The sequence below is a fragment of the Pinus tabuliformis genome, chromosome 3_1 (genome assembly GCF_031772625.1).
Source record: "Pinus tabuliformis cultivar Carrire ecotype Pingquan chromosome 3_1, CPIR1, whole genome shotgun sequence".
Classification (NCBI taxonomy): Eukaryota; Viridiplantae; Streptophyta; class Pinopsida; order Pinales; family Pinaceae; genus Pinus; species Pinus tabuliformis.
The window spans coordinates 21,103,514-21,130,731 of NC_142301.1; the positions used below are offsets into that span (position 1 = coordinate 21,103,514).

Sequence of the window (27,218 nt, forward strand, 5' to 3'; positions counted from 1 at the left end):
CAGCACTGCGTGGGCCAACGTTAGCCTTTCTCTGGACGTCGTTTTTTCCTCTCTGCCTTGTACTCTCCGGCCCAGGAAAACCCCTCACCGACTACTATCCTTGCCCCTCATTGCAAAAGATCACTATCGAAAATCTCTCTGACAGCTGCTCTGCTTCAGAAAATCGAACTTTTGATCTCCCCTTTGTGTGTTCTCTAAGTGCCCCTCAAGCCTCTTCTTATATCTTTTTGTTGGACAACCAACCACCCAAATTAAATTCTAATCAATGACTTAGATCATTTTGGCTTGATCCTCGTCTTCTTCTAGAAGTTAAACCCACAGTTTAGATTTTTTTTTTTTCTCTGTAAAACTAGCTAAACTTTCAAATTATATGTACAAAAAAAACTTTACAAACAGATAGACATGTCTTCCAGGGCCTGCAGAAGCACCCTGGGAACCTTCACTGTAGACTTGAAAGCTCCCTCGCAGGGGCAGCATCGACAGGACTTCTCATAATTTCTCATGACAACAAAAGCCCCCACCCAGGGGCAAAATCTATCAGAAACTCTGGGGAATATCCATGCAGGGGCTATCTTCTGAGAGCGCATGATAGCCATGGCGTTTAATGCATTTACTGTAACCCCATATAGATCTAACAGAAGTGAGACTAAACCAAAGACCAGACAAATTTGAACATAACAGAGACACAAGTAACGACGGCCAGCAAACATAACCGAATGATAAAATCAAAATACCCGTGGAAGCATTAATCCTGGAGTCGAGCGGTGGATGGAGGGCGGGCTGCCAGATGTTCTTCCGCCTCGTCACAGAGGCTTTTGTCCTCGACCACGTACGCCCATCCGTCTCCTTCTTCACGTCCTTCCCACATTTTCCTCCATACCTCTTCGTCGACGCCTGGAGGGGCTGGCCCCAAAGGTGGTAAGAGGGCATGCGAATTTTGGTCCTCCTTGCCTCCGGCTTCAGACGATGGTGGCTCAGTTTCAGTGACCTCTTCCACAGCCGGTTCTTCTCCGACTTCAATTTCCCTTTCAGAGCCTTCCATTGGCTTCTCCGACGTGCCGTCTCCAACATCAATTTCCTTTCCAGCGTTTTCCATTGGCATCTCCAATGTGCCCTGAGGATTTCCATCCTCAGTTCCTTCCGGAGTTCTGGTGAATAAGACTGAAATGTGGGCACTGATCCCTGCATTGTCTGCAGAGTTGCCCAGAGTGAATACCACAGAGCCAAAGGCTGGAAGCACCGACTTCCCTTCGCTGGAACTCCCAACCTCCAGGAATTGTCTAATGGGGAGCTGGGTTGCTCGGGCTCGTCGATGACAGTAACAGCAGCAGCAATGATGATGCTCATCTGCTGCAGGGGCTCGTGAGGCAGAGCCTCTCCATGGTCCCCTTCTGCTGGGCTGTCGTTCTCGTACCTTAACCATGGTGTCCCTAATGCCTCCTCTGATAGCCTGAGAATGAACTTGAACTTGGTAGCAGTGCCAATACCTTCCCTTTTTGTCCTCTGGTGCACAGAACTCAGATTGAATTCTCCCTCTTGGTTCCAGACCATTCCATTTTCCCAATTGTCGTTGGTGGTATTCCAATTGCCTTCCTCTCTCAGACCAGCGGCAAGGATGGCCACAGAGGCAGGCTTCAGCTGAGCCGCGGGGTGATGAAATCTCCACCGGCTTGAACTCACTGTGCTTCTGCACCCTCCAGTACTCGGCAGACCAATATTCCCTGCTCGACGCATTAAGCTCCTCATATTCTGTTTCATTCCCTCGTTGCAGGCGCTCCATAACTGCGCTCTGCTCCTCCATCTACCCCTTTCCTCAGCCATCAATGGCATTAACTGCTGCATTGCGCGGATGAGGAGATAGAATGCCAGTTGACGGCCTCCTTCAAGGAGCCGTGGGTTTAACACGGGGCGGCACATGCAGGGCATGTGGCCCGCCCCTTCTCCGCACGTCAGCACCCGCATCCGGGGAAACCCACAGTTTAGATTAATACCCATTAATTATTTTAATTTTCTAAGTTTAGACTTAGGGTCCCATTAAAAATAATTAATTACTTTAATAAAAATGTTTTTGGGTGGAATTTCTCAAAACGATTTCTGGGTATTGGAGAATGCAGGTGTCTAAGCCTCTCTGCAAATTTTGAGACTTAGAGCACATTCGATACTACTAGAAATCAATAGTGCACATTTTTGACAACAACGTTTTTTGTGTGCATTTACTAGAGGAGGCCAAGTTTGATTTTGCAAGGGAAACAAAGGTTTTCTAGGTCGATCTGCCAGTTGGAGTGGTGGAGAATTTTTTTTGGAGCTTTGCTAGGGTTCGACAAGCAGATCTATCTACTCTCTAATTTGCTGAAGGTAATAAAATATAAACCCTCATTTGCTGCACTGGTTTTCCCTTCGAGGTTTCTTTTGGGATGTTTAGTCCAAAAACATTGGTGTAATATTTATGTGTGTGCATCTATTTCTTAGTTCCTGATTTATTTCTGCAATGTTTATTTTATTGTGAAGATTGCAGTAGTGAGCTATTCGTTATTTGCTGTTAATTAAATAACAAAAGACAAATAAACTACATCAGTTAGAAGAATAGTTTCCAGTTTGTTGCAATAGTGGATTTTTCACAAGTATGAGGATACCCGATATGCATCTATCAAGGTGATCATTTTTTGCTTCAGAGACGGGGTGGAGGATACATCAGATGGATGTGAAGATTGCCTTCTTCAATAGGGTGATTGAGGGGAAGTGTATGTTGAGTAACCTCAGGGATTTGGGGTGCATGGGAGGGAGTCTAGTGTATGCCGATTGAAGAAGGCCTTTTACGGGTCGAAGCAAGCTTTGCGCACATGGTACCTCAGGATCGACGGGTACTGTTGCTGCACAAACTAGCAGGCTTTGTAAATAGGCATAAGCTAGAGGGCACCATAAAACCCCGGGACAGAGGCCCACTGTCACCACAACCTAAGTCCCCTTCTCTTCTCAGATTTTCATTGACGGGAGGAGTCCTAGTATCCCTCACTTGTGATAGATGTATCTAGGATAGATTTGAAGTGAGGCAAGGTGGCTCATTCAATGGAAAGGTTCAATGAAAGTGCGAGCTTTGGGAGAAGCTAGGAAGACTTTCCAAGAAAAACCCCTTGAAAGAAAGACTACATGAGACCTAGGGTTGAGATATTTGACGAGATAAGAGTTCATCCAAGGTCAAGGTAGACAAGAGAAAAGGTTGCGAATGATATACTTCAACAAGTACTAAAGCATAAACCTTCAAAGAATCCCCAAGTTGAAGGATTAGCTTCTAGGGTTCCCACTTGGTGTGATGGCTAGGGCATCAATTATATGGAGCTTGCACTGTTGGAATTTGTTCAAAACTTGCGGATGCCTGGAGGAGACATTAAGACTAAGTTCTGTCTAGACAGAATTTAAAACACACTCTCCTATTGAAATTTGCACCAAGCCCTAGAGGGGCCTCCCTATCATTAAGGGGACTAGGAGAAAAGAGGTAAAGAAGGTGAAAGAAGTAAATTTTTTTGATGAAATATGAGCACCAATAACTTAAGACCCATTGCTTGCCAATCAGGAGAATTGGTGTCAAGGATAAACCAAGAAATGACAACTCGCTCTTCAAGGAGGCCTAAAGAAGTAGCTTCGCTATCTATGGATGCAACTACATGACAACTTTAGACTTTTACACTTCGATGACACTTATTATGGAGTTTTAAGGATGCAAATGCAAATATCCCTCTAGGAACATACATTCATTCATCATCTTATGAGTAACGCATGCAAAATTTCCAATAACTTCAATGTTCTAACAAAATTTCATTAATTAGGGCACATTAAAGACCATAAGACAAAATTCCATGCATTAGACATTCATTAGATCAGAAATATAGCATTAAAAGACACAATTCAACCTACAATCATTCCCGAAACAAAGAAGAGGCCAAATTGGTTAGAAGCTACACTTGAAGATGCCGAAGGACATGGAGCAACAAAAGGAACTTTTAGAGAAAGCAAAAAGACCGCAAAGATACTCAGGATATGCAACATACATAACAAAGCCAATTGAAGCAGAACCAATTGCTTTTGAAGAATCTGCTCATCAAGAAGAATGGAAGAAAGCAATGCAGGAAGAATATCAATCTATCATGAAGAATGGGGTTTTGGAATTCGTTCCTAGTCCTAGTGACAAATATGTTGTCACTTCTAAATGGATTTACAAGATCAAACATGCCATTGATGGAAATATAAACAAATACAAAGCAAGATTTGTTGCCGAGGGTTTCTCTCAAAAGGAATAAACTATGAAGAAACCCGTGCTCACACTACTAGGTACACTACAATTAGATCTTTGATTTCCTTAGCTGCAACTATGGGATGGATATCCATCAAATGGATGTCAAAACAACCTTCCTAAATGTAACCATAGATGAAGAAGTATATAATGAACAACTGGAAGGCTTTGAGATAAAGAGCAGGAAAACTGATGTTTGCAGATTAAAGAAAGCTCTATCTAGCTTGAAACAAGCTCCTAGGGCTTGGTACACAAGAATGCATGCCTATCTCTTGAGGATTGGCTTTGTCAAAAGTTCTACAGATGCAAACCTCTACATCAAGATAGTGAAGAATGAACCAGTCATCATACTTTTATTTGTGGATGATTTATTTTTTAATGGTGTGGAGCGTTGAATTCTATAATGTAAAAAGATGTTGACAACTGAATTTGAAATGAAAGATGTAGGACTCATGCATTACTACTTGGGCTTGGAAGTTTGGCAGAAACCCGGTAAGTTATATCTTGGTCAAGGAAAGTATATAATCAAGATGTTACAAAAATTCGGTATGATGGATTCCGAGCCTATGACAACTTCTATGATCACAAATCTAAAGAAATTGAGAATTTCTGATTCTAGTCCCGTTGATCCTACAAGTTATCGTAAGTTGGTGGGCTCTTTGATGTGCTTGGTAAATGCTAGAACTGACATATGCTTGCTATGAACGTTCTTAGTCAATTTCAGTGGGAGACTCATCATGACCATTGGATAGTTGCCAAGCACATTTTGAGATAACTACGTTGGAACAATTCATCATTGCCTGAAGTATGATGGAAAGGAAATTAAACTAACAAGTTTTAACGACTCTGATTGAGGTGATAGTGAGACAGATGGAAGAAGTATTATCGGTGGCTATTTCAGTTTGGGATCCACAATGATTTCATGGATAAGTATAAACCAAGATCTAGTTGCTTTAAGTAGTGTTGAGGCCAAATATGTTGTTGCATGTAAAGTAGGAAAGGAAGTAGTTTGGTTAAGAAAACTCCTATCAGACTTGTTTGGAGGACCAGTAGATCCTAGCGTGATAAATTGTGATAATCAAAGCAACATCAAGATGTCTGAAGATACCCAGTGTTCCATGCCAGGAGGAAGCAAATTAACAACTAGTACCACTACATTAGAAGTTTGGTGCAGGATGGGGTTGTGAAGCTACAATATATTTCGACAGATGAGTAGGTAGCTGATGTATGGACGAAGTCTCTTCCAAATAAGAAGTTCGAATGTTTTAGAAGCATGCTTGGACTAGTTGACATTACAAATTTAGTAGATAGGGAGAGGTGAAGCATCTTGGAGTGATGTAGTACCCTAAATTCGAATTTACAGTTACCAGATAACACTCATATGAAATTTGAAAACAGTAATACATAAAACTGTAAGCTGCACCTACCTGAGCTGCTGGCTGACTTCCGATTCCGCTGCTGAACTGGAAATCCTGAATTGCTGACTGATTTGATTCAATTTCGAGATGGCCAATACCACCCTACCAGACAGAGCAACCTGGTTGCTCAATCCAGAGAGGCTCTCCACAGAGACTCTCTGTCCCTCCGTGCCCAGAACTCAGATCACTCAAGACTCTTCCACTGCAAAGTTACTTCTCCTGGTTTCTGCTGATGAATTCATAATTCTCTGGTTTATCTCCCCCCCACTACAGGCTCGGGCCTTGCTATTTAATCACAGGTCTGGCGGTGGCCGCCCTCCCACTTGCAGCCACCGCCTTCCACGCATTGAAGGCTCTGGGATATTTTTTCACTGACTTTTGCGTTCAGCAATAAGTGTTCAGTTGGTTCGGGTGCGTCTTGATTATTGGACTGTGATGGCTCATTGCATATAATCCTTCATATAAATGAAACCTTTCGTATAATCCGTAAGGTTTTAATGTATATACTTTATGTCGTTCCTATATATATAAAGTTTCATTTACACTTTATGACATCATATATAAGGTTCCATTTATAATTTATAACATATATAAAGTTTCATTTTATACCTTATAACATTTTACTTTATACAAGGTTATATATATATATATATACTTTATAAAATTCAATTACATGTTTTGTAATATTAATATATATATATTATAAGGTTAAATTATATATTTTATAAAATTTAAACTTATATATGTTTTAAATTTAAATTATATATATGATCTTAACATACTTATAGTTTAAATTTCCACACAATTGGTTTTATTATAAAGTTTAAAACTTAATAAAATGGATTAATTTAGCAGGGTTGTTACATACATTCCCCCTTCTGAAAACTTCGTCCCGAAGTTAGAGCTTTAGGTTCAAGGTTTTAACGGACATGCCCTTTCCTATCCAGGTCCCCAAGCTATTCAAACTCATCCTATCCTTCCTAATCTCCTCTGCTCCCATCCTATCCATCCTCTACTAGAGTATGCCATGGCGTCAATTTACTGACCTCACCATTCATAACACGAAGGTAACAGCGTCGGCTATACTGACCTGATTCCCAGTAGGCATCCGGCAGTCATCATCACACGTCTAGGGGAGCGTGACTCGCACAGTCCTCCCATGACTCCAGGTTTCAGAGGATAAACGGTGGGTAACACCTCCACCCCTCCAGTAGTATCAGGGCTACTACCCTATCATAGAATCACTTTGAGCTTTAACTGATCTGAGTTCTGTCATCACGTGGTCATCTCGAAAATTGGATCAATTATCTGCAATCATAGTTTATCTGCAATCTTACACTTACCCAGCATTTGTAAAATGTGCATCAGCATATTCGAAATAACTTATGTATTATCTACATATGATACTATAGCATAACAGAATTTTGTTATTTTCTATGCATGTATTTTGACTTTTCTATAGGATGTATTCACTTCCTATCTTTTATTTCAGTTGCTCATTTCTTGACATGCATAAAATAAAACAGATTTATATTGTTTCAATTTCTACCAGAAGTAAAATCATTTGACGGTCTTAACTTTACTTCAACATTTATAATTTAGTAATATAATCACATATATTGTTTTGGTATCCATGTACCAGCAGGAATTAAACACATATTATTTTGGTATCCATGTACCAGCAGGAATTTAAACATATATTATGCCGCAAAGTTTCATGTTTATCACTAATCATTCAAATGTTTTTGGTTCTCTGACAGAGGTGAAGTAAATATATATACTAAACATAGTGTAAAGCTCTTCAAAATGGACATAAACTAGGGTATCTCTGACATATGTCCTCTGTATTCTCCCAAGTCGTTGATCCAGGACTATACTTGTCCCACTGGACCTTAACTTGGTCCACCAGGCGGTTCCTCAGCTGTCGAACTCTACGTTCCAGTATACGTAACGGTTCGACCGTTATGACTCCCTCGTCCGATACCTGCAATTCTTTCCACTGGATGTTATGAGATAGATCATCTACATAATGTCTTAATACAGAAACATGAAATACATTATGAATTCTATGCAGGTGAGGCGGCAGGGCAAGACGATAGGCAACAGGTCCAACTCTTTCCATGATTTTAAACGGTCCTATAATCGGGGTGACAACTTTGTCCCTTTCCCGAATCGAATAGTACTTTTATTTGGTTTGATGCGGACGAAGACTTGGTCCCCTACTTCATACCTTCTATCAGTTCGGTGAGCATCAGCATAACTCTTTTGTCTATCCTGTGCTTCCTTTAATCGCTGTCTAATCTGTCTGACCTGCGCTTCCATTTCATGGATTAATTCTGGCCCTATTATTACTCGATCTTCTAACCTGTCCCAACTTAACGGTGTTCTGCACGGTCTGCCATATAAAGCTTCAAATGGAGGCATCCCAATCGAACTGTGGTAACTGTTGTTGTATGCGAATTCAACCAAGGGTAAATACTTTTCCCAGTGGGATTGCTGATCCATTACGTACATCCGCAACATGTCTTCAAGTACTTGATTTACTCTTTCAGTCTGCCCATCAGTCTCAGGATGGTAAGCCGTGCTTAAATTTAGCTGAGTACCTAAGGCTGTCTGCATGCACGTCCAGAATCTGGAAGTGAATCGCGAATCTCTATCGGATATAATCTTCTTAGGTACTCCATGAAATCTGATAATTTCGTTTATGAATACTCGAGCTACGTCAGCAACATCATAAGTATCTCTTACCGGAATAAAATGGGCGCTTTTTGTTAATTTATCCACCACTACCAAAATGGCATTGTGTCTTTGAGAAGTAAGAGGTAGTCCAGTGATAAAATCCATAGAGATGGTCTCCCATTTAGACATAGGTATGTAGTGGGGTTGTAAGAGACCCGCTGGGTGACAATGATCTGCCTTTACTTGCTGACATTCCATACATTTTGCGACAAATTGAGCGATATCACGCTTCATGCCTGCCCAAAAGAAGAGTTTCTTGGTATCCGCATACATTTTCCCTACTCCAGGATGAGCACAATATACGGCTTTGTGAGCTTCCTTGAGGATGGTATATCGAAGATCTTTATCATCAGGAATGTACATCCTTCCATGGAATCGCAAGATCCCATCGCTTTCTAATTCATAACCCTCGAACTTAGATTCTTTTGCCTTAATCCCTTCAAGACTTGCCCTCACCTTTAAATACCAGCTGTCTTTTATAAGACGATCCAGTACTCGTTGTCTTAAGTCCACTTTAATGGGTATGAGAGAAAATATCCGGGGTCTCCTGCTTAAGGCAGCGGCTACTACATTTTCTTTTCCCTTAATATATGATATTCCGAAGTCATATTCACTTAGGAATTCACTCCATCGCCTTTGCCTGGCATTTAAGTCTCTTTGGGTGAACAAATATTGTAGACTTTGGTGGTCGCTTTTAAGTGTAAACTTTCGTCCCACCAAATAGTGTCTCCAGATCTTTAAAGCTAGCATTACAGCGGCCAATTCTAAATCGTGAGTAGCATAGAGTTCTTCATGAGGTTTTAGCTTCCTGGAAGCATAAGCTATCACTCCCTTATCCTGCATCAATACTGCACCCAGCCCTTGCTTGGATGCATCAGTACATACTGTAAAGTCTTTGCCCATATCAGGGACCCTTAGGATTGGTGCGCTGGTGAGTAGTCTTTTGAGTTCAAAGAATGCATTATTACATTCCTCGGTCCACTCATACTTAACACCTTTACGCTGGAGGGTTGTGATTGGCTTCGCAATTTTGGAGAATCCCTCCACAAACCTCCGGTAATAACCTGCTAAGCCCATAAAGCTTCGTATCTCATGTGCATTTTTCGGTATTGGCCAGTCCATGATCGCTTTTACCTTCTCCGGATCTACTGAAATCCCTTCACCTGATATGATGTGACCCAAATAATGAATCTTTTCCTGAAAGAAGGAACACTTGGACAATTTTCCATATAACTGACGTTCTCTAAGGCAGGACAATACTAACTGCAAATGCTCTTTATGCTCTTCTTCATTCTTGGAATAGATGAGAATATCATCTAAAAAGACTTGTACAAATTTATCAAGATACTGACGGAAAACACTGTTCATAAGATTCATGAATACGGCTGGCGCATTTGTTAACCCAAATGGTACCACAGTAAATTCATAGTGCCCAAAACGTGTCCGGAATGCTGTCTTAGAGATATCATTTTCAGAAATCCTTAGCTGATGATACCCTGATCGAAGATCAATTTTTGAAAAGACAGAAGCTCCTTTCATTTGATCGAAAAGGTCATCGATTCGCGGCATAGGGTATTGATTCTTTACTGTAGCTCGATTCAAGTCCCGATAGTCTATGCATAATCTTAAGGATCCATCTTTCTTCTTCACAAAAATTACAGGAGCGCCCCAAGGTGAGGTACTGGGCCGAATAAGCCCTATATCGAGTAGTTCCCTCAACTGGATTTGCAATTCCTGAAGTTCTGGAGCTGTCATTCTATAGGGTGTTTTAGAGATCGGTTGGGTACCTGGCTTTAATTCAATAGTGAGATCCAATTCTCTTACCGGGGGTAATCCAGGTAGTTCTTTTGGAAATACATCCGGGAACTCGGCTAGCACCGGATATTGTTCTAAGGATGGTCCCTTTTCCTGGCTTATTTCGTGAATTGCATAAGCCTGACAACCCTTTCTTAAACAACGCTTCACCTGCATTGCCGAAATGTAGCGCAAAGAAATTTCTCTCTTGATTCCTTGAATTTGGATTACTTCTCCCTCATCATTTAAGCCCAAAATCCTTTTCCCATAACAATCTACCCACGCTTGGTGAGCTTCCAGCCAGTCCATACCTATGATAAGATCATACGTCCCTAGGGCTGTGACATAGACTTTTAGTTTAGTCGAACAGACCCCTAGGTCAATTTTGCATTGATCCACACTCAAGCCCACGGTTTGGAGTTCTCCTGAGGCCATTTCCACTTGGTGGAAATCATTTTGTCTACGAGCTGCCAGCCCACATTTGTTTAATGCATATGACGAAATGAAACTATCTGTGGCACCAGTATCAAATAAGATTTTGAGTTTTACACCATTGATAATACCTGAAGATTCCACCACAGTGGATTGATGGGCTGCTTGGTCGTGGTTGACTACTGCATGAATTCTATGATTACTTCGCTTGGTTGATGTCGGCTCCCTCCCAGTGCTTTGTAATATGTCTGATGACGCTTCTGGGTAGTTACGCTGGAAATGCGGCCCCCCACATCCCCAACAATTGAGCTGCGCTGATCCTCTTGAATCGAGGTGTGAATTTCTAGAGAACGAGCCGCGTCCTCCCATGTTGGTTCCTCTCGCACCCCTTCCTCTACCGGTAGTCCCTCGCGATGCCCATGGTCTGGTGCTGGACGATTCCGCAGCTATAGTGTTTACAGCCATGGGAACTCTTGTCCCCATACTTGGGGTAAACCTGTTACCGTAAGGTGGCCTCGAGCTACCTCCTCTGAAAACGTTCCGGGGAGCCTTCCCTGGAAACCCAGATTGAAAAGGCCCTGCTGGCCCCATATCCTTTTTGATTCCAAGGTGCTCTTCTGCATAACGGCTACATTCGACTGCCTCGGCTACAGATGATGGTTTCCACATACTTACCAAGGCTCTGATGCGAGGGTTTAACCCAAATATGAAGCGTTCAGCTTGACGTTCATCAGAGTCTAAGTAGGGAATGTATTTTACCAGCTCCATAAACCTTATTTCGTACTCTTCCACCGTTTTAGTTCCCTGAATTAGTGTATGAAAGGCTCTGGCTTGCTGCTGTTGAAAGTATGGAGGTAAATACTTCGCGCGGAACCTTTCCTCAAACAGATCCCAAGGAACGTTGTCTGATGTAAGGTGTAGCTGCTTTTCCAGGTTTCCCCACCAAATCAGGGCACTTTCCTTTAGTTGAAACACGACAATTTTTGTTTTTGCTGCAGGCGAATATTCTCTTAACCTAAAGCACTGGTTCATCCCTTCCAACCATGCCTTAGCGCGTTCACCAGCTCGACCTCCCGAAAATTCTGGGAGTCTAATTTTCTGAAGCTCTCTAGAGATGTCTTCTCTCGATCCTCTGGGCTCCAAATTATGTGGTTCCGCTGAACTGGTGGCTACATGCTGAAATTCCTCTTTGTTTTTAGCCTTAGTTGATTCCTTTAATGTCTCCAACAAGGCCTCCAAAGAGTTCATTATCACAGTCAACTCTGGCGTTGGAGCGTTTGATGTTGACGGTTGCCTTGGCGGTGACGAGGGTGAGGGGGATGGCGATGGTGACGGTGGCGGCATTAATGGTGATGATGCTGCCTGGTCACGTCGTCGTCGCTCATACGTCTTTACCATCGTAAGGGTTCCTGAACACAAATAAAATGTATATATATATAAAAAAAATGGAGGCGGATAACCAAATTTTAACACACCAATTTCTTTGCAACTTCACATTTAAAACGGTTATAGTTTTGCTATTTTTACCCGCTAGGCGGATCTTACTGGTACCGAGGTCAAGGAGGGTGGTCACGCGACCTCCTTGTCCTAATGCAGGGTTTTCTAAAAATGAATAATGCAGAAGTGCATGGTTATTAGCCCCCTAAGGTAAGACATCTAAAGTTTATTTACCTAATAACATCCCCAAAACGAAAATGTTACGGTAACATAACTGTCATACCTCAGCCTGACTATAACATTTAAGGGGGTCATCTGTATCCATACCCCGAATATGCTACAAGGATATGGATTTAAATCTTTAGCTTGTATGTTTACCAGCATTGACCACTTTGGCAATAAATTGCAAGCAGTTTGCTATTGGTTTTAACATGTTGGTGCCTCCACTGATTGGAGGATGTATTGGCTGATTTGAAATTTCCAAAAGTCAGAAGTAATCAACTCAGAAGTAGTTCTTCCTCCAGGTGAGGGAGTGTGCTAGCTTATTGGTTTCCTGCCATGACAAAGCATATGGCAGAATGTTACACCCTTAACAGGTGAGCACTGATTTTAATGCCTGCACAGACCAACACTACAGTTGCTCAGGGTAGAGGAATTTGAGGCACTTTTATAGCACATTTACAATATATATTATTTCCCAACAGTTTGATATTTTAATATTAAACGCCTAATGAGTGATATGAGCTGGCTATGGATTAAAACATGGACCACTATTATAACATGTAGTTTTTAATGGCTACCATTATGCATACTCAATTTAATTGTTAAACTTAATTTATTTAAGTATATGGCACTCTTAGCATTACACAGTCACAATCTCGGCATGATTGTGACCTCACAGCTATACATTTTGGCATTCTAGACACAGTCAAGATCTTGGTGAAAATAGCAGTCATGATCTTGTTCTTTTATGAAGACAAGGTCCTGATCCCTATCTCGGTGTAGCTATCATAAAGACCACATTGTTATGATCTCAATAAAGGTACAGCAATGGTGACCTCAATGAAGGTACAACAGGGATGACTTCAGTGAAGGTGCAGCAGTGGTGTAACTGTGATGTGCTTCCTGGATTACTGCTATGTGCTTCCTTATAGGATAAGGAGATATGGTGCGTAGACAGTAAGGTGTTCTGTGATGGAAACTGACTTGTAAGAGGAGGCTTAGATTTATTTAAAAGTTTAACTGTCTTTCATAAAAAGGACGAATAATCTAGGGCATGCAGTTAAGGAGTTAACAACATTTCTCTTTGATGGAGAGCATAGGCAGTGAACCTTTAAACAGAGGACAGCTGCTTGCTGGCGTGCATTGTTTCTTTCTTTGAGCAGAGGATATGATTTGTGGATAGTTTATTTCTCTTGGTTAGAGTTTTGCAGCCATGGACTATGATTTTCCAATAATGAACAGAGTTTTGCACTTCTAACTCCTAACTTAGTAACTAAAATAATATTGCCTACTGAAATATTAAGTATAAATCATAATTATCATGACTGGGCATGTCTATATCACATGATCCATACATTGTACCTTATATATGGCAGTGCTACATGACTGCACATCATCACTGCACCTATACACTATATCTATTTTCACAGTGCACACAGATACTTCTATAACACTGAATTAACTTCAACATCTACATTTGTATATGTGTGCACAGAATAAACACGCATGTACACACACATGTTATGAACTTATGTGTATGCCTATGTCTGACTGAAAACAGTGCAGGGCTAGCCATCCATCCCTGTAGGTTAAAATTGATGTATTAACTTTACGTAAGTAATATAAACATAGTCATATTTTTTTACAAACACCAGTTTATTCAATTATTTTCATTGAAATTCAAATTTAGCTCAATACATTCACAACAGCACATCATATTGAACATCCCGCATCATGAAGGTCAGCAGATATTTAATGTAGACGGCTCCTCTATGTTTTGGAGGGGGCATGGATAGATGACCAAATTTATAGACATGTAAATACAAATATGTTGAAGGAAAATAGAGAAAGCTGAAAGTCAATATATAGAGATTTACCACGCATATAAAATAGACATAGATAACCGCTGGAGAATCGATTGTGAAAAGCACTAAGGATAGATCTAAGGTTATTGCCCTGACAGCGGCATTATAGTTTTGGGTTTTGTGGAGTTCGGATGGGCCTGACGCCATGTTACTTTTATATATCCTAGCAGCTTAATTTAGTGAATTTGCAACAATAAAAGAAACTGAATTTGTAACCGTCAAATACGTTCACCAACCAACTGCGTATTATAACCTAGCATGCAAAATAAATCGGAAGACAGTCATACGATGAGACACAGTGGTACTGGAGATACCCGATATTCTTTTATTTATCCCCAATTTGGAAAACCTATAATGCGCGTGTTATTTGGAAATGGTTGCTTGGCTGTTGGTGTAAAGTCCCACCTGGGCACACAAGACCCGCGTTCGATCCCCAACTTAGACGTAAATTCCTTCTGGCGTGTATTATATTATTATTTTTTTTTTTTTGACGATGACGAGTCTGATGCGCTTAATCTTGGTGCGAAATTGAGGCATTTGTCTGAGAGAAAACGAACGCCGGTTTCTGAGCTTCCGTAATGGCTGCTTCTTCTTCGAATTTTGGACGCCCGAAGCCCGTTTTGATGGTAGCGCCGGTATGGAAAGGCGAATTTCATACGAAGGGCACTTGCCATTGCATATATATATAGAATCGTACGTTGATAATGCCTGCACTGTGGGAGCACGTGGTGCGTTGGTTAATTTCACCATGTAAATATTTCTATGTTAACATAACACGTAGTTGTAGCTCAAACAAATTTCGGCGCTCGCCCGACACGGGGTCGAGTCCGCGGAAGGTCATCGATGATCCAAATATAATTAACAGAATAATACGCCTCCCATTCACATCGGAGCCGGTGTGCATTGGTTAACTTTACCATGTAGAATGTTTCTATATTAACATAACAAATGGTGTGGCCCAATTAAATTTGGCCGCGACAGAGGCATTCGTTGCCGCACTGTTCGAAGCCGTTAGTTTAGACTTTGGTATGGACATCAGGATTGCCAGGAACTAAAACAAGACAGCCTTTTCTATGCCCTTTGGACCATGTTTTGAGGTAAATATAATGTTGGAAAGACAATCTGAACCGATGGCTGTGTTATGAACAGTGATAGAGAACAACCTGAAATTGTCAGATTGCCCAGAAACAGGTAGCTAACAGAGAGGCGAATTTCAGAAATCGATGCGTGGAAATTACAGAACGTGGAACTTTTCATTCAGCCAGAAAACGATAGAATCGATGCCAGATACGGGTTTGTGAGGACCGTGATGAGAAATTGCAAGGATTTGAGATTTCAGGAGCGTGTTTTTACAGGTGTAGGCCAATAAGGTGCCGCAGAGTTTAAAACTGGGCTCTGATACCATGTGTAGTACCCTAAATTCGAATTTACAGTTACCAGATAACACTCATATGAAATTTGAAAACAGTAATACATAAAACTGTAAGCTGCACCTACCTGAGCTGCTGGCTGACTTCCGATTCCGCTGCTGAACTGGAAATCCTGAACTGCTGACTGATTTGATTCAATTTCGAGATGGCCAATACCACCCTACCAGACAGAGCAACCTGGTTGCTCAATCCAGAGAAGCTCTCCACAGAGGCTCTCTGTCCCTCCGTGCCCAGAACTCAGATCACTCAAGACTCTTCCACTGCAAAGTTACTTCTCCTGGTTTCCTGCTGATGAATTCATAATTCTCTGGTTTTTCTCCCCCCCACTACAGGTTCGGGCCTTGCTATTTAATCACAGGTCTGGCGGTGGCCGCCCTCCCACTTGCAGCCACCGCCTTCCACGCATTGAAGGCTCTGGGATATTTCTTCACTGACTTCTGCGTTCAGCAATAAGTGTTCAGTTGGTTCGGGTGCGTCTTTATTATTGGACTGTGATGGCTCATAGGTAGGTTATTGCATATAATCCTTCTTATAAATGAAACCTTTCGTATAATCCGTAAGGTTTTAATGTATATACTTTATAACGTTCCTATATATATAAAGTTTCATTTACACTTTATGACATCATATATAAGGTTTCATTTATAATTTATAACATTACATATAAAGTTTCATTTTATACCTTATAACATTTTACTTTATACAAGGTTATATATATATATACTTTATAAAATTCAATTACATGTTTTGTAATATTAATATATATATATTATAAGGTTAAATTATATATTTTATAAAATTTAAACTTATATATGTTTTTAAATTTAAATTATATATATGATCTTAACATACTTATAGTTTAAATTTCCACACAATTGGTTTTATTATAAAGTTTAAAACTTAATAAAATGGATTAATTTAGCAGGGTTGTTACAAGTGACAAGATGCTTGGGGGGACATTTGGACGACTTGTGATGATGTCTAGATCCCAAAGTAGGGAGGGTATCGTTGGTCTTGTGGAGCTCTGACCTTGGATACGATACCTATATCCTTGGGTTGGTGTTAGAGCTGAAGCCTGATGGTAGCTATAGTGGTTGAAGCTTGGAACACACCTTCGTTCCATCCGGTTAGATACTTTGGTCAAGTATCTAATCTGTAGCACAGTGCGCTGTGACTCTTCATAGATCATATCATTTTGAGTTCATCCTCATACCTATATATATATATATATATATATATATATATATATATATATGATTATAATTATGAATACCTCCCTAGTTAAGAGGGAGTGTTGAAGAATGTAAGTAGTGTTGGTCTTCATAATTGTATTTGAGGCATGTTGTAATGTAATTGTGAAAAGAAGAGAAAATATTTTTTATTGTAAAAGGAAAAATATTTTTGAAGCATGGGTTTCACGCTCTTTTATTTATTTTCTAGGTTATAGCCTTCATTGAAGGCTTCTAGGTTTTGTCTTGAGTCAAAAGAGTCTTTGTCACAATTATTAGTCCCTTCTTGGGCTTTTGTATTGTGTAAAGAAATTTATTTTTGAGTCAAAACAGTGATTTTACCCCTCCTCACCAAGTCGGCCTAGTTGGAGGCAATTCGACCCTGTGGAAGGATAATAAATAGAGGCAACTCGACTCATTTTGGAAGCACACACTCACAAGTTTGATTTGCAAGAGAAAGAGGACGAAAAAGAGAGCGAATTACAGGAGAAGACCTAATTCAAGTAAGAATCAAAATCAAAGATTGGAGCATATCTCTCTCACACGTGCGAGTTTTCTAGGGTTTCTAGGCAAGTTGTAGGGGCTGAAATTTCTGCAGTAAATGCAAGTTCGTAATTCTGAAGCTGGGGGGCCAAAGTTTTGGTTTTAAGCAATATTTGAGGAGCTGACACTTGGAGGATTTGGCAGAGTTTGTCTACTTGAAGGAAGGGTTGGCTTGGTGACTGGAGGAGGTCTTTATTTAGGTCAAAAGGGTCTTGGATTGTCTCATTTTGATTTGAATCTACTAGAGGAAGAGTTTGACTGGGTTTTCCCCTTCATAGGGGTTTTGCTCTGGCTGAGTGCCTACATCTTGTGTCCCTTGTTTTTGTGATCTTCATGCACTTTTGATTTGGTAATTGCTTGATGAAAGATAACATAATAAAGAAGTAAAAGAAGCCAACACACATCACAAGTAATTATCAAGAAAGAGGAATCAAAACCCTAATTACTACAAGCATTGATTTCTCAACAAACCACTGGCAAGTGAAGTTAGGCGTTCAAGCAATTAACCTCCAATAAAATGAATGGATTAAATTAACCATTGAATGGCTAAATCAACCTCAATATGTGTGCACAAAGATTAAACCATGGTCCAATCTATTAAATCAAAATGAACACGTGTGTCAGTGAGTGGGGGTGCGCTCCAGCATGCCGTATCATGCAAACAAGTCTTGTCTTCTAGGGAAGCTCACTAGGATAACAACAAAATGATAAAATAAAAGTTCCACCTAGGTTTGGACCTAGGGTGCACCACCAAAGGAATATAACATGCTAAATACCTTATCAAACCTTAGGAAAGGCTTGATTTCCAAAGATTCATGCAGCAACCCACCACTTTAACTCAATCCTAGGAGATTGTACATCCACAAGGGCATTGGCATCATTAAACATATTTCCATGTAGGTGATATCCAAATGTTACAATATTAACTTTTAAGTCATATTAGTATATCACTTAGGGAAATCTCCAAGGCAAAGTGCATTACCACAACACACATCCAACCACAACAACATGATATGAGAAGGGGACAATAGAAATGCTAACCCATCCAATCATCAAGTATGCCCCCACCTCACATCCAACACAAGAGGACCATGTCAACGTCATCATGCATAAGTCACTAGGAAGTTCCAACAACATCATGAAATATCTACCTCTTTACACCATCATCTACCCCCTTTTGGGGCTAGAACCATCATCAAAGAACAAGATGTAGTGCATCCAAGATAAACAAATACATCCAACCCACACCATATTGAGATAGCGTGCTCCATAACCATCAAATCTGCAGCCGCAGGGCGATCAACAAGGCAAGCGCATGTGAGAACACCACCAAACCAGCAAGCACAATCATCAAACCAAGGAGAAGTAAGACTTGCCAAAACCAAAGACCTCCATCAAATGATCTGATGCCATGAAGAGAAAGGGCTCCATGAAGATGAATGCACTCCCCTAAGTTCGTCCAATGCTCCAAGATACCAGCTGCAAATCTCCATCAATGTGATGAAAATCACAATATGGAACCCCACACATTATGAGGTGTAACAGGAGGCCTACACATTGACTTTGAATAGGTACTTCATTACATCCATGACACGTGGTAGCTAAAGGTGGGAAGTATATACAAACTCTTTGTTACTCCATACTTCGATAACAAGGCATTTGTGTTCAGAGTCATGTAATGAGACAGATCTTGTTTTGATAATGTGGATTATATTTGTTGTTAGGTGACGCACATTGTATGGTGGTATAACATTATTGGGATTGAATTGACTGGATATTTTATGCTTGCATTTTGTATTAAATTATCTTCTTATTGTAGTTTGGTGTGATTAAATTTCTTGGATGTGTTCAAGGTGTTCCAAGAGTAGTGTAGAGCTGGTTAGGGTCACCTTAGGGCTTAGGTTTAATCAGGTCAGCAACTTACAGTATTTTTACATAAAGATATTGCATGCCTTAAAGTTTGGACCAATGCATACATATCAATAGGAGGAATAATTTGGGAATCTTGTTTGCATAGTCAGTAAATTAGGAATCTTGTTTGCATTGTCAATAATTCAACTATGCTTTCTCACTTTGTGATGTCAAATATATACTCAAATTATAGACGACTCATGAGGCAACTTTATGGCTTCTATCGTTTATGTTCTTATTCTGTTGGATGAAATTTAAGCACGGAACCATGATTGGCTTTATCTCCTTATGAACATTCATAGAAATAGTAGGTTCAAATCTCAAGGTGCTAGATCTCAAATGAACTTTTCTTTGAAAAGTCAAAATCTTTGCCTGTATCGTTCAGACAGATCTATAAGCCATTCTATGCTCTTGTGATGTCATGAGAAATGATATAATGTAATCTAGTTATCCCTCTTTCATTATCTGCTAAGCAAGATTGCTTCCTTTTCAAATTTGTCATTGGTATTTATCTTTTATGATAGTAGAAAGGTATTCCTTATACTGTATGTACTCAAACTAAAAATGTAAGAAGTTATTTAAAAGAGAATTTGACAAGGTATGCAGAAAGTCATTTGCTCATTGCCACTATTTTAAAAGTACATCTACTGTAAGTTAATAATTATAGATCCATCTATGTGCCTTTGAATGCTATTATCTTAAAGCTTCCTCCTTTGTTCAGCTCTTCCCATCTCGCCCCATCTTTTATATAAGTTGTAGTTTGTATCCACTGCAATAATGATCCAGGATCTTCTAACTGAGAAAATCTATTTTGACTGATATTAGGTCATGCGGACTTATGCATTAAGCAAAACATGGGTCGCTGGATTTTGTATCGACATTCTTGGGGCCTTGTTGATGCTAAGGGCTGTATCTCAAGCACCAGTATGATATCATATCTCTATTCCTTCTAGATTTTTCACATGTAATTTGTTCTAGATTTATGTAAGAGTAATGTCATTTATAGTAGGAAACAAGAAACATATTTGAGTTTATAGTTGCTTTCTTTTGTCTTTTTGACTCGCCATATAATGAAAATGTATGAGTTTTCCCACCAGTCAATCTTGATCAGTTTGCAGAATTATAAAATTTGTAGAGGGAAATGTATTAGTCTCTCTCATTTATTTTTCATATCTGTTGATGTTAATAGCTCGGACAGGTGCTTCTCTGTAGGCTAGGTGTCAAACATGCAGAAGATGTCATATTGCCTCTTTAGATGCTCACTCATGAGGAGTAAGTGATTATTATGATTTCTTTCCTAGGTTTAATGTTGAAAAAGGTACCAAGGAGGTTTTTCCTAGTGCTTTTTGCCTTTGGCCTAAGAAAACACGTGAACCCACTTTTTAGTGTGACTTTATGAGGTTATTAAAGTCATGTGACTTTTTAGTCACTTTATGAGGTACTAAAAGTACATTGTACTTTATAATATTAAAGTGACTTTATGAGAAAAAGCACATGGTACAAAAACAAGTTATTAAAGTGACTAGGGGGCTCATTAATGAAGGGGGGGCATAAAAAGGGGGTCAGTGTGAGATTAGATCTCCACCCTTGATCAAGAAAAGCTGAGATCTAATCTCAGCCCTTGATGCTAGGGATAGGGCTTCTCATCATAATGAGACTAAAAAGGAGGAAAAAGGCAAAGGAGAATTCATTCTTTATGTGTAAATGTTGGAGAAGAGGAGAGAAGAGAAGAGGAGGAAGCTGTAACAGCCATATTTGCTGAAGGAGAAACTGAGGTACAACAGCTTCTACAGACACGCATTCCAAGGCAGATCTGTAGCATGCAGCCCTAGATAAAGGAATAGTTTCCAGTTTGCAAATTGAGGAAGAAACAACACAGATTTCGAGGGGCTGAGGGCAGAGACTCAGCACATTTTTCGAGGCAAGCTTAGGCCTGAAAAATGAGGAGATAACAGAAATCTGTCAGTGTGAAAATCAAGTAGAGATTCCTCATCTGACAGCACAGATTTTGAGGGAGAGATATGCTAATATAAGGCATGAAATTCAAGGTCTGTAGGCAGACTGACAGGCACAAATTTCGGAGGTCAGAGAGTTGATTGTGGCACAATTTCTGTTGCATAAAAGTCTGAACAGTGGCACACACTTCAAGTCAGAGATTGGTGGACCTGTGGCATGAATCCTCAGACAATCGCATGATTTCCTAGGAGCTAGACAGACAGAATCTCAAAGGGGAGAGATAAGTACCTCTGTGTATTTAATGCTGTATAAATTTCTTTGAGATTAAAAGCAAATGAAATCCTCCTTCCAACTGTTTTTTCCAATGTTCCACCAAGACTCTGGGATGGGGAGGTGCGGGTGCGGGGAGACGCACAAGGGGGACGTGTGGGAGTACCCTCAAATTTTAGGGAAATTTAGGGGGGACGTGGGGACGTCGGGGAATATAAATTTTTTAATATATATATATTTCAAATTCATATTCAATAGTGAAAGCATAAATACAATGATACATACATAATTGAATTAAGTAATGAAATACATTGATCCATACTCATCATCCTTACTAATACATAAATGATTCATCCGTAGACCACGAGATTCAATAATGAAATACTCTAATACATATTCATCATTCATTATTCACCATTCTAGAATCTACATTGATTTAAAAATTAAATTCATCATTCATCATTCTAGATTTTAAATTGATTTAAAATTAAAATTCATCATTCATCATTCTAGAATCTAATTAGTACTAAGCAAAATAGACTATAATAGATACTGAAATCTAAAGACTGGAATAGTAAATTGATATAACTAAACTCAAAAACAGTGGATTGATGAGTCTAAAAGTCACTCTAAAATACACAGAGGGCTTGGTGCTCTTGATTAAATACTAATTCCATACCCTTGTACATGACAAAATACAATGGAAACATTGCAATCCATCGAATCCTGAATTCCTGAAAAACTGTTCAAGTCTGCTGGATTTTGAGTGAGATCTAAAATTCTACTTTCTGCATATGAAATCCAATGAGGTCGGAACCACTCTGAAACATCCTGAGTCATTTCATGGTAATGTTAAAAATTTAAGTAAAAGGATGAAAATGAAAAATAAAGGAGAATGTCACTTTAAGAATTTAACATTACCATGAATTGCATAGCATTAGTAGGGAAATATGATCAAATACTAGGTTTCCCTTGTCATAAATCATTGTTTACAAGCAAATTTAAGGGGGACGCATAGCCCATTTTGAGGGCGGACGCCCTTTTGGGGAGTCGTGTCCCCCACATTGGGGAAACGTCCCCCCTTGCGTCTTCCCACGTCTCCCCAAAAGGGGGACGTTGGGAACGTTTTCCCAGACGTCCCCTCGTCCCAGGTGCGTGGGGTGCAAGGGGTGCGCGCACCCGACCCTGGGGGACGTGTCCCCGTGGAACACTGGTTTTTTCCTTTGGGGTTTTTGTAGGGTTTGTGATTGACCAAATATCAGTGTCCAAATTTATTGTGTATATGCATGTGGATTTTTTTATCAGTTGAAAGTGAAAGTGAAAGAGTAGTAGTAGCCTAGCAGTGATTATTTTGAATTTGGTATTGATGTTTTACTCAACAAATGAACATGGGGTTTGGGCATTAAACATGATGTGTACAACAAACTGAAAACGAGTGGGACTACAACACATGCAAATTTTCTACATGGTATCAGAGCACCATTGAATCTACCACTGATAAACAATAACCAACAAGCATAAACCAACCCATATACCAAAGGTTTGTGGTTGAAAGGGAGGCTGGTTGCTCAGATTTCAGTGTTCAAAAGTTGTGTTGGTTGAGAAGGTCAGATGGCCATTGGTTTGAGGGTGGAGGATAGGTTGAGTGGGAATGAAAATTTTGGTCCCTGGAAGGAGAGAATAGTCTTGTTGCTTGAGGAGTTTGAGTTGTGGGATATTGTAGAGAGTGCAGTACAACCACCTACTGATCCTGTTCATTTGCCAGAATTCAACAAGTGCAATGTAAAGGCTAAGAGGATCCTTCTGTTGGAGAATGCAGTAGGGTAGGAATTAATTCAATTTCTGCATAATGTCAATAATTGCTTGTATACTTTATTTATCTTCTTGTGTTTCTTTATTAGATATTTTTCATTAAACAATTATCAAGTGCAAAAACAGTAAAGACAACAGACAAAGAAATTAGGCTCCAAGGTAGGGCAAAACCCTCCTAGGGGAAAACCCAGAAAATCTCTTCTCTTCTTATAGAATCTGCTTCAAATGAGAAAACCAAGACTCAAACCCTAGACCAAGCCCCCCTCCAAGCACCAAATTATCCCTCCAAGAAGCCCTTCCAATTAGGTCAGAGATCAACCAAAACAACAAGGATCAATTCTGCTCCAACCAGCCCCTAGCTTCAACTTCGACCTGCAACTTCGGCCTTGTAGCAGCTGCAAAAACCCTAGCTTCTTCGAACGTATGAGAGAAAAATAGCTCAAAACATATATTTCTTCTTCTCCTTTACTTCTTACCTTCTAGACCTTCGCACTTACTTCCTTGATGTTTCCAGCTTCAGATCAAACTTCTTGATGAGAGAGATCGAATTGGTGATCAAATGAGGTCAATGCTGCTTCTATTTATACACATTTGAGGGGTTTGAATTCCTTCTTTTAGGTCGACTTGTCATTTCCTGGGTCGACTTGTGCTTGGAGGTTTCTAGGACTTTCTAGACTCAAAATCAATATCTTTTACATGTTACATCTTGCCCGATAGGGTCTTATACAAATGATAAAGACTCTCTTGACTCAAGAAAAATATTCTTTTAACATGACAAACCCTAGAAGCATGAAGAACATGCTTGACCTAGATGACCATCAAAATGGAGCATGAAACCCATGCTTTAAAAGTAATATTTTTCTTTCTTCTTTTTCTTGTAACATAAGATATACATAATGGTTTGAGTACATTGACAATCATGAAGATTGAAACTAGTTACATTTTCCAACACTCTTTCTTAACTAGGGAGGTATTCATAATTGTACTCCCAGTACAAGGTTATTCTCAAACTGAAAAGTTATCATAAGAAGAGTCGGATTGGTAAGCCATCTTTAAGCATCAACATCATGACCAACATTGTCAACATAGTACGGCCTTAACTTTGACAAGCTCTTTCATATACAATAGCATTATGCTGAGAGGTTTTACGCGAGATACCACACTACCTCTACAAGGAAAATACCCCATCAGTATGTTCACTAGGTATGTCCTTTTAGGACTTTTTTTTATCTTGGATTCCTAATCCTCAAAGAATATCGGTCTTCTTCGACCACTTATCTTGGATACTTGTTCAATCCTCAAAGAGTGTCGATCCATTTCCTATCTTGGATTTCTCTATCCTCAAGGAAATTACAGAGGCTTTATCCAATCCTTCATTCTCCATTCTCCCTCCATGGCCTTCACTTAGACTTATGGCTGTTTGTTGAGAAATGTAACTAGTATTGTTATTGTATTTGAGTCATTATATAATGTATTTGTCAAAAGAAAGAAAAATAAAAATTTATTGTAAAAGAAAATTATTTATAAGCATGGGTTTCATGCTCATTTTAATTTTGTTCTAGGTCAAGCCTCCATTGAAGGCTTCTAGGGTTGTGTTAAAAGTCATCGTCATAGTCATTATGTAAAAGACCCTTCTTGGGCTCCTTATGTCAAAGAAGAAAATATGTTTTTTGTGTCAAAATGTATAATAAGCCTCCATCCACCAAGTCGGCTCCATCTTCTACTAGTCAACTTCATTGAAGGGACTCGTCCTCACACAAAAAGGCTATATATATACAAGTGCATTCAGCCTATTGAGAGCACATACATACAACATATTCGATCTGCAATTCTAAGGAAAAAGAAGGACGAAAAAGCAAAGGAAGGTCATTTGATTTGTAGATGAAGGAGAGTCCAAGCGAAGATGAAGGAACACTGAAGTTCCTCCTGCAATAAGCCACACGTGCGAAGATTCTTGGAGCATACAAGTGTAGTTGCAAGGTCGAAGGTACAAACTGAAGGAAAGAGCCGAGACCTTTGTTCACTTGATTTGATGTATGTGATTTGAGTTGATCATGAAGAATCTTGTCTAGAAAGTTGACTTGGTGGATGGAGGAAGGTTTGGTGTTGGTCTAGAAATCTTGGTTGTCTCATTTGATTTGATTCTAAATAAGAGAAGATTTTTTTTTGGGTTTTCCCCTAGGAGAGAGGTTTCCTGGTTGAGTGCCTACATCTTGTGTTCTCTTGTTGTCTTTGTAATCTTCATAGTTTTGGCAATTGTCTTGATGATGAATATATAATAATAAAGAAGAAGAAGTAATAACAAATCACAAGAAGTTGTCAAGATAAGAGAAATCAAATTTAAATAAGCCCTAATTAAGCTGCCCTAAGTGCTTCACACATGAAGGAGAGAATACAAATATGATGTTCCTCATCACTCCCTCTCAACGAGAGAGTAGATCCTCATTCCCTCTTGATTAGGGAATAGATCCTTGCTCCTATTTAAAGAGACTTCTTTGCTCCCTCCCACATATAGAGGAGTGACTTCCTTCCAATTTGGGAAGTCATCACCACAAGCTTTATAGCTTATATTCACATATGCATCAAGAATAGTTTTTCATAGCTGCATAGCTCCCTCTTTCCTTCATATCTCATTATATCGAGCTTTCTTCCTTACTGGGTATCAAGGAGCCATCTTCTTTCTTTAATTAGTGACAAGGTTTAGGCCATCAACTTTGCACATCACTTTCCTTCAATCATCATCAATGAAGGCCTTATGTAGCCTTGTCAAACTTCAAGCTAGCCACAACCCCCTTTAATCATGAAAGTGATCTTTGTTGATGAACATAAACATCATGGTTATCTTCTTACACTGCTACCTCTTGTGAAAATTCCTATACTCAAGGAACCCCTACTGCAACAAAACTGAATTTACTTCTCCCACTTGATTTTAATATACGTTATCAAGTTATTTTATGAAAAATACTGAAGTAAATTACTTTTGCAGCCTACACCAATTTAATTTGATTACATGAAACAAGACACTGAGCAAAGAACAAGATACATAGGACACCGTTATTTTTGGAAAAAATAGTCCTCGGAAAAACTCAATGCGGGAAAACCAGTGCAGCAGCTCTGAGGGTTTTATATTATTAAGCAGAGGTTCTGAAAACAATGCTGGATGCCCTCTCGACAATCTAGTTACAGAGAAAAATATAATGGCGGAACACTGAGTGAGATTACCTCACTTCACCTGGTAGTTTCCGGCTGATCCGGCAGCAGAATTGGCAAACCCCCAACTATCTCTGCATTGGCCCTGCGTCAGCCTCAGAGGCTCTGCGCCAGCCTTGCGCTGTCTCTTCTGCCTCTTGGAGCTTTTGCGTCAACCTCTCCTGGCTGTTGTGGCAGCTCGCCGACAGTTTCAGATTTTTGTGTGAAGGCAACTTCCCTTCTGTGCTGACCCTTCTGGCTCTGTGTCAAGCCTGCATGGGCCTAGACTAGCCCAATGTCAGTCCCTCTAGGTGCTGCGCTGCCTCCATTGGTGGCTGTCCGCCTCTCTGCCTAGTATTCCCGAACTATCCCTGCCCCTCCACTGTAGAATGATCACTTAGTTTGAATTTCTCAGCTTCCAAGCCCTAGAAATTTCGAACTCTAGGTCAATTCGTTCTCTCGGTGTGTTCCTGAATGAATCCCAAGCCTCCTTATACTTTTCTCGTTGAGACTTCAATGACCGAGATTAAGTCTCTAATCAACGACTAAGATTAAAAACTTGACTTGGTCCGCTTTCTAGAAAATTCTCACCCATATTTTGATTAATACCCATTAATACTTTAATTTTTCTAAGTTTAGACTTAGGAACCCCATTAAAAATATTAATTATTTTAATAAAATAC

The 27,218-nt window shown here is 39.8% G+C and overlaps 1 protein-coding gene across 1 annotated transcript in view; it reads left to right on the plus strand.

Moving 5' to 3' along the window:
• The window catches only part of LOC149185566 (magnesium transporter, putative (DUF803)), a 396,376-nt gene that overhangs the window by 42,381 nt on the left and 326,777 nt on the right, over window positions 1–27,218 (plus strand). The window contains exon 2 of the mRNA XM_089410729.1: window positions 20,134–20,232. Coding sequence (XP_089266855.1) covers window positions 20,134–20,232 — 99 coding nt within the window. The remainder of the gene's footprint in view (window positions 1–20,133; window positions 20,233–27,218) is intronic.